The sequence below is a fragment of the Opisthorchis viverrini genome (genome assembly GCF_000715545.1).
Source record: "Opisthorchis viverrini unplaced genomic scaffold opera_v5_741, whole genome shotgun sequence".
In the NCBI taxonomy this organism is placed as follows: Eukaryota; Metazoa; Platyhelminthes; class Trematoda; order Opisthorchiida; family Opisthorchiidae; genus Opisthorchis; species Opisthorchis viverrini.
The window spans coordinates 6,743-15,803 of NW_008752409.1; the positions used below are offsets into that span (position 1 = coordinate 6,743).

Genomic DNA, 9,061 nt, shown 5'->3' on the forward strand with positions numbered 1-9,061 from the left:
AGAGCCCCAATGAACAGAATTGCTGCTCGATATTGAACAAACAGATCAGATATCCTCATCGCCATATCCTTAGGAGGCCAGTACAAAGGTGAAACTGTGGCATGAGTGCACACTGGAGGCATGTGGGGATAAATACAAGTAATGGGTGATCACAGGGTTAGCACTGAGAGCTCCGGTCAGAAGGCGATATGTATTGTGCTAGGGTCAACTGGCAACGCAGCCCACTGCGTAATGGCCAGAGGGATCCCAACACCTGAGGAGATGGTCAGCGTGAAAATCATCAAATCGAATTTCCGTCGTTTATGGCTAGACAATGTTTAGCGACTGCATCACTCCATTCGTTATGCATATTGGTATCTACAGGAACCGCAATAGTTTCCTGTTATAGTTTCGCCGTGGAGCTCCGACGGCTGTGTAAGACAACTAACCAAGCGTTCATACTGCACTCAGTTGCACCACTGAGCTCGAGATGACTTAGCAGCAGCCGGGACCAGTGTGCTGCTGGTACATGGTTTACAGCTGATAAACCGGAGTGAACCGATAACGTTCAGCAAGCGAGGCGCGAACTTACTGATCGGGAGATCCGCAGTTCGAGTCCAACGATGGCATTTCGACCGCTCCGATCTAGGCTTGAAAAACTCGACAGTACCTCAGTCATCCTGTTTCCTTCGGGTAGTATGACAACTAGGCACTTAAAGGTTATTGGAGCTGGACGGTTTCTTAAAAATATTTATGGCGACGCATCATTAGGAATGGAGTGGTGCGTGTAGGATCCCACAACCAGCAATTGCAACAAGGCCCACGGCCTCACAAGTTTTACGATGACCTACTAGGGGTATTGTAATGCAGTGCTTCCGCTTGGAAGTCATTAATCGGAAGGGGTCGATATGTGTACAAGGAATGTCAGCGCGAAAAATTAGAAGGGTGCCTTGAAGGATCTGAAGGATCTCTTACGGGATGGAAGAGAGCTGCGTCCCGACTACCGAAGGTGGCCTTTTCACGAAACAAGGGGTTGAGCTTTAACCGTTAGTAAAGCACAGAGGAAGCGCCTGCTAACGGGAGTTGTGTTTAGCGGAACTTCGATTGTGGGGCTTGTGTGCAGCGGGTATTGGATGACGCTTTCTTTACTTGATTTTGGATTTTCGGGTTATATGGATGACCTGATGAAGGCCAGTTCAGAGAGCTGATATTCCACTACCATCCGCCTGTTGATGCGGATTCCGACGGTTTAGTCGGACGAATTCGCCGTGAGATTTCCAACACAATTACGTATGAAACACTAACGGAGCCAAAAACTTTGCTATCCCACCGGACTCACCCTTGAACTGACAACTCTGAAATCAAGCTTTATGTAGGTAGACGAAAAGGGCCCCTATCATAAGTATCCTTTGTCCTGAGGTGCTCTAGATAGGAGCAAAGCTGTCCACAAAACGCTGGAATGCACTCGGTTTTTTGCTTTACACTCTGACCCCAGAACGAAACCCGAGATCGAAAAGTAATTCCTTTCAGACAGAGAGTACATGCTCAGAGCATACCTACCTATAAACAATTAGGAAAATTCCCCGAATCTTGTCAATTGTCAAATGCATCGCCAAAAAAATCCGTAAATTTCGAAATTTACAACTAAAAGTACCAATGGATGAAATGTGCACCAATGTTCGATGCAGCGACCGTTGCCTCAATTGGTGCAAAAACCAAGCACACACAACGCGTCAACTGACGCGAGTCATTCCTCCTGAGGGTGATCTTCTAACTACATTTGACGCCTTTATTGACACTGGATTGATTTCAGGGCGAGATAGGATTCACCCAGCCCGTCCCCTAAATTAACAGTGGAAACTACCAAGCAGCACTGTGGAAGCTGCCTTGTCCTTATTGGAAATCATCAGTCGTGCGCACTTCACCAACTCGCAGGATTTTGTCTGGCACATGGACTAGTAGCCAATCAGCAGTGTGATTTACACGCGCTTTGACATGACACGGCACCACTACCCCTCAATCACGCGACTCATCGTTGCCTAGCTCGGCCTTTCAGTCAGAGGGTTCAGTTGTGGAACATTCTCTCTGCTATACACATTGCTTGAAGACTGTAGGAGACGGGCAAACAGTCTTCCGCCTATCCGTCCATCAAAATTACAGTATTGTCAGTCGTTGACATGCCTGTTTGTTTGGAGTTTCTGCTCGATAAAGCTCGGTGGCTTAGGTAAGAGATTCCAGTGCATGGTGATTTCCAGTTGTCTCCGCTAGGGCCCAGACAATCTTGACCTTCGTGCTTTCTTCTGATGGCGTGGTAACTACGCGACATAGATGTGCCGCAACTGGGCTGTTTGACGTATACACAACTGATGTTGCCGCATAGTGAGAACAAGTTTGCGTATATCTACAACTAAGATGAGTGAACACTTGCATGAGTTGATTAGTTCTAAGAAGTCAAGTCTATCACCACGGAGGGAATTCTTAAATGTTTAAGTCTTGGATGTCATTCCATATTCCAAGCACCTAATCCGGTTTCATATGTCTAAATCTAAGTGGTCTCTGGTGAACCAGCGAAAGAAACCTCCATGCTAACACTGTTCCCCGCGCCGTTTCTGAAATGTAGAGTGCATGTGTAGCATTCTTAGTGTTAACAAGGTAACCATTTCCCCTGATCTCTTCTGCCGTCCTTTAACTTCGTGAAACCAGCGCAACAAAAGGTAACCGTTAGCCGAATTCATGATCAGTTCCAAATGTGTACTTGGAAAAGTCCTGAAAATTCATGTTGCCCACTGGAAAGATGAGGAATTGAAGAAAGCTGGATAAAAGTCGAGCACGCGAAATCCTCTTGGCGTTCGGTGTCTGTCATGCCACCAGAAAAAAGCACGAGAGCTGAGATACTGTCAGGTTGCCCAAGCCTAGAACTGGGAAGTCGAGACCCAGAGGTCAGGTTCGAACCACGGGCCTTCCGGTCAGTAAATTCGCGCTCGAACCACTGAGCCATCTCGCCCCCAGCCCAGACAGCCAGTCATAATTACAATCATAATTACATGAAAAATTAAAAACCCAAGAATAAATTTGCTGCCCAAGTCCTAGTGCCCGGTGTCTGGAAATGCTACTAAAAAGACGTAATGGAGGCACAGCACTGTAATAACAAACACGCACTGACAAAGGATACCGCTTAAAAGAACTAGAATACAGTTAGGAGTGCGCTACTCTGCGGTACACCACGGCATCACGCGAGAACCTCAGAATCGACTTGGTAGATGGCATAGTTAGACAAGCCTAAGCGAAACGAGCTAGGGTATGTCCATCTTTTTACGGATTTCCAAAAATGTCTTCCTGTATCGTTTCCAAGCTATTGACAGCTTCTCTGTTATTTCCGTAGCTCCCCGTGTGTACATTGTCATCCCTCGACCTTTTTGAAACAGCTGGTTCAATTCCTCTTCCGTTTCAGCAAGCTCTTTCAGTAATTTGGCGTTTTCCGGTTCGTCCTTTATTTTCTGCCACTTTTCCTCACGTGCCTGTTCAAAACGCTCCATATCGACTAGTTTGAACCAGTTTCCACACTGGCATCGAGATGGCATGTCTCGGTAGAGTACATGAGTGCGCACATAGTTGACCTCTGGATAGCCTGTGATTATGGAAAAGAACACAAGATAGGTAGGGTGAACAGATAAAAAGCGCTTGAAAGAGAACAATCAACAAAGTAGTACTAAGGGGACCAGTATTAGCTGGAAAGATTACTTAAGTGGACAACTACGTACGACAAATCCACAATTATAGTTCCCCTTGTGCTCTTATCTTTAAAGACCTCATTAACTAAATTAATTTATCTACATATGCCACCATCCATGATGACAAACGGACAAACCAGCTGATGCTAACAAAGACTGCAGGCGGTAGCTTTGAACACCGTAGAATTTATGAGGGACCGTAAACAGTGAATGCCTGATTAGTCAATTTCCTTACCCGCAAAGGTAACAGGATTTCATCCGAACAAGGCTTATTTATTTTACGGTGGCTTCCTCCTGAGGGGAAATCAGTCAGCTCAAAAAATTACCCCGAATCACTTCTGCTCATGAATCACAACAAGCAACAAAAATTGAGAACAACGTCGTCCACTTTCTTATCCGCTACATCATGCTGATCAGCGCCTCCCAAGATAGTGGTTCAGTGTCGGTCTTAAGTGATAAGACAGTCAGGTTATCGATTGCCCTCCGGTGGAACAGCGCCATTCTGAAGAGAATATGATTTCTGGAGGACAGGTTTAAATGTCAAAGTTCGCGTCACTGGATCAAAATGGAGATACGTCATCACCATCAAAGAGCTTCGTCAGTGTTGGTGCTGACTGCCGTACAAAGGCTTATTTGATTATATTCAGAGCCTTAGGGTGAAAAAGTGGATGAGAGGGAATCTGATGCTGGTCTGCCGCAAGCATTATAAAGTGCCCACACCGCCAACCACCCAATCAAACAATATGGAAAGGAACTGACAACACTAACGCCATTGACATCAGCCAGCCGCCATTACCTACAATGTCTCTGGCCAAGCACAGGCTGGGTCACGGGGACCTCATCCTGGAATGTGAACAACACCGACAACACCCAAACACTTCACACACTTCTGCCAAGTCATATATCGTCCAACGCGCAATTTGCTTCATTCTGAAGAAGGCATGGAGAGCGATACTCTACCAGACCAGAATCCCGCTTGTTTTTTCTCCAGTCAGTGTTTCATCATCAACATCGACAGTATCACATCAGTGTTCAATACCGATGCTTCACTGCCGTACGACCATCACTTACTTGAAAGTAATGTTGCAAAGAAAAGAATGCAGATGAACGGGGAACGGAACTTAGTGCTAGCTTACCATAATCACTCCGGGGTGCCTGCACCTCCAGACAATCACTCAGGCAATTTGGATAGAAACTGACAACGAGAACGCCACTGACATCAGTTAGAAGCCATACCTTGTAGCGTCTCCAACCAGGCGCAGCGGGGATCAAGCGTTCCTCAACCTGGATGGTGAGTAGCATCAATTGCACCCAGACTTTTGCAATATCTTTCATACCTTTCAACCAGATCGAAGGACGGTCAACTCTGTTTCCGCCACTCTGAATTCGGCTTGGAAAACAGCACTCTCTTCGGCAAACGATGGTGAGGCATACGTAACACATGTCCCAAACAACGCTGCTTCTAGTGCTGGAGAAATTCTTTAATGGAAGCACCTGTTGCACAACCGAAAACGCGCTTTCTAATTGCCTCGTTACGGATTCGCAGACACCAACCCACACGAGCCATAGTTCTGAGAAAACGATTGTTGAACGCCTGAAGACGTCCCAGTTCTGCTGCTCGAATAGGCCAAGTCTCACAGCCATACAACAAAACAGTCCGTACTGTAGCTTGATACACTCGTCCCATCAGATTCGGGGATAAACCATTCTGACGCCATAGGTCTCAAATTAGCGAACGCGACCCGAGCCTTGCAGATTCGTGCATTCACCTCATCTGTCACACTACAATCAGAACTAAAACAACTTCCAAGTTAGGTAAACGTTCCAAAACTTCCAGTATCTATCCCGGAAATGTAAGCGGCATGTTAAGTGACTGCAGGTCCACCAGCAAAACCTCACATGTTCAGTCAATGTTCCACGAGCCGAACTAAGGCGACAAAGCACAAGTGACACCAACATCTCGTTACGACCGGAGTCAAAGATAATCCCCCCTGTGGTTATCACACTCATTAGGAGCCACTTTTTTGAAAATGTGCACCATCGATTCTCTCCAGTTGTCTGGGACAGTCTCCTTTTACAAATGCGAAAAAACAGATCACACAAGCGCTAACAGCACTTCACTCCCATCTTTGAACAATGCGGGTGGGAGGTCATCCGGACAGTAAGCTCAGTGGCACTTGAGGGAGCATATGCAGTCGTAAACCTCCGAGGCTGTAGGCAGTTCCACGTTCACCGTCCGGGGTTCTGCGTCACATGTGGGTTCCTGATGAATGCCAGCTGGTGGCCATAACTATTGTTGTTCGAAACATTCGGCCCAAAGGTCGAGTCATTCATCTTTATTCAAGATGGTCACTCCGGCCCGACCCTTGATGATTTCGCTCACCGTTGGTTTCCGCGGGTCAATCGTACGGATCAACTGAAATAATCTTTGGGCATTGCCGGCTTTCTGGGCCTCTCCTATTTCTTTGACTTTCCCTGTCCACCACACTACACGGTCGAAGTGCACGCTCACTTCCACCGGATTTCTGATAATTCGCTGAGCCATGTTCGGGACCGGCTTGGATATGTCTCCGAGATTGAAGCAGAGCGAGCGTCCGGTCTGATATTCAGTGCTTGAGTGCGCATGGTTGGGCCGTGCCACAGGCAAAATTTCCGGCACCATGCAAAGAGGTGGCAATCTCGTTCAAGTATGCGCTCTTATCTGATGGTGGAGCGTTTGGAAGAGACTCCGGATCTGCCAGTCTCAATCGCCAAGCTATTTGTCCGAACTTTACGCGGCCTAAAAAAACGTAGGTTGAAGCGACGGACGAGTGCTTGGTTGGAATCCACAAACGTGTTCTAAAACGGTCGGCAATCAGTTAGTTATCCACGCCCCTCCATGCCCCTGGAGGACACCACGTGGCCACATGACTGTGGCTATTTCCGAAGTTACTGATGCATAAAAACAGACTTTGATCAGCACACTGCTGAAGCAACCGTTCACCACTGTTCGTACGTACCGAGTTCAGTCCATGTCGACCTCTTAGTTGAGTCTCAGGCATGCTAAGCCTGCCAACGCATGCATTCATATCCACGATATCTGAGCTTTTAGCTCGCTGCAACAAGGCATTCAGGGCGTCGTAAGACCTGTCTGTGACGGCATCTGAGCTACAGCCAGTTGGGCCGTAAGCAGACACGACAAAATGAGATCGATCAACTTAACGCCTGTGAAACTCCTTCACAGACGTTTTCAGACAAACCGCACAGAGGCGAACATCAACAGGCATCCAATCAAGTAAGGATACTTCCACCCGGTGACTTTGGGCGACACCAACCCCCACACATCCCGCCGCAGCAGCCTCTGGACCATCAGAGATGCGTGGCCGGAAGCGAGTGGAGACTGAGGGAGCAGTTAGCTCAACCACTGCGCTTGCATCTTGAAATCTTGTTTCTGAGACACAGGACATATCAATGCCAAGCAAGTGTAGCTTGTTGTCCTGTTTGCTTCAGAGTGTGGACATCAGAGACGGCCACACAGACTGGGTATCGAGGTCTCACGATTGATTCCAACATGCCCCAGTATGTCGACACCGGCTGATGCGCAGGTATTGCAAAACGAACGGGGTCATCAATGCTGGGCCTACAAGGAGAGTAGTTAATGGTGTAGGGATAGGGGAAAGAGAAAGTTGGAAAGAGAGAAAGAAGGGAAGTGTCAGCAGCAGTGTCTTCGCTTACCTGCTCTATGCAGCGAGTAAGGCGACGCGGTTGATGGTACCACGCGACGGCCGATGTAGCATGAGTTTATTTGTATATGCGCATTTCATTGTTGCACGTGGGCTGGGATACTGTCAGGGCACCCACACCTAGGCAGGACGATTACGGTCCTGATCCACAGTCCTTGATTCAAAAGCCTAACCGCAAGGTAGCGGTGGTGGGAAATGCAAGGGCATTACCACCTCCACGGAACAAGTCACCACATGTTCCAACCTCCAACCTGGAGGAACAGGAGACGGCGTTTGTCAGACATCTAACCATTGACCAATCTGGTATGAGACTGAGTGTCACGGGGACCCTCCTCCCAGTATAGCTCAATGGGCCGTTAAAGTGCACAAACCGTCACACCACGGTAAGGTTCAGTCTCTTTATGACAGATCTGCGCGTCATCCAGTATCGACATCCTCAGGCATCTCGAAATCAATTTTCAGGTCCCAGCACCCAATCTATCTGGCTGAGTCGGTGACCTGAAGCAAGCAGAACACCAAGCTGTTCGTGTTCTCACAGCGGATCCGCTTGACAGCAATTGTGCTGAGTATTAGAAACAAGAATCCAAGATGCAAGGTAATTGGGCGACCTGCCCCACCACTCTCTACTCAATTCCGGGTGCGCACCTCTGACGATCCAAAGGCTGTTGCAGCGGAATATGCGAGGTTTGGTACCGTCCTTAACCATTGACCAATAGAATCCTTGCTTGCCTGGATACCCGTTGATAGTCGGGATCGTCTGAGCAGTTCGTCTGGCAATGTCCCTGAAGGAGTCTCATAAACGGGAAGTTGATCGCTGTCTGTTTTTCGTGTTTGCATACTGTATCTCTGATACTATCAAACACAAATTGTATGACGCCCCGAATGTCCCGTTGAGGCGAGCAAAAAGCTCAGACATCGTTGTGGTTGCCGGAGATCTGGGCGCACAAGTGGGAAGGCTTAGCGCACTTGAGACACAATTAGGTGGTCAACATGGATTGGAGTCGGTACGTAGGGACAATGACAAACGGTCGCTTTAACTATGTGCTGACCGAAGTTGTTTGGCCGCATGTTGCCCTCCGACAGCATGCCGGCCACGAACTCAAACTGACCACATCGCCATCAGCTACCGATGGCCGTTTGGGAATACACTTGTGGGTTCCGACCAGGCACTCATGCGGAGTCGCTTCTGCCTATGTCTTCCAGGGCCGTGTAAGGTGCGGACAAATCCTCAGCAAACAAGGATAGGCAGATTCATATGTTGGACAAGTTTACAAAAATCGCCTTCTGGATTCACCTCCTACTACTCCACCATCAGCAATGAATTTGTGCCAGAGAGACATCGCTACCTGTATGGACAGAGCTAAGACTTCTGTCTGTGTAACGGCACTACCAAGTCTACTTAAGAATTGAATATCGGAAAAATCAGTGGTACTGTTAAGATCTCGGAGAATTGTTTCCGCAAGTTCAAACACAGGTTGGCGGGACAAATCATCAGACGTCAATTGGGAGTGAGCAAGCCGGCCTTAAAGCTTGAACTCGGAAGACCAAGCAAATAGGAGGCTCAGAAAGCCAGGAATACCCGAAGATTATTTTAGCCGATTCGTGCGACCGGTTCCCGTTAAGCACCTC

At 47.9% G+C, this 9,061-nt stretch overlaps 2 protein-coding genes across 2 annotated transcripts in view; one reads left to right on the plus strand and one right to left on the minus strand.

Moving 5' to 3' along the window:
* Positions 1-4,468, plus strand: part of T265_12044 (hypothetical protein) — a gene marked incomplete at both ends in the record, with an annotated part of 11,065 nt that extends 6,597 nt beyond the window's left edge. The window contains 2 exons of the mRNA XM_009178958.1: positions 2,779-2,948; positions 4,358-4,468. Coding sequence (XP_009177222.1) covers positions 2,779-2,948; positions 4,358-4,468 — 281 coding nt within the window. The remainder of the gene's footprint in view (positions 1-2,778; positions 2,949-4,357) is intronic.
* T265_12045 (hypothetical protein) lies at positions 3,103-6,255 on the minus strand (the record flags this gene model as incomplete). The annotated part of the gene is made up of 3 exons (XM_009178959.1): positions 3,103-3,607; positions 4,847-4,994; positions 6,094-6,255. 3 exons carry the CDS (start codon positions 6,253-6,255, stop codon positions 3,273-3,275), a joined length of 645 nt encoding a protein of 214 aa, XP_009177223.1.
* Between the last annotated feature and the right edge of the window lie 2,806 nt (positions 6,256-9,061).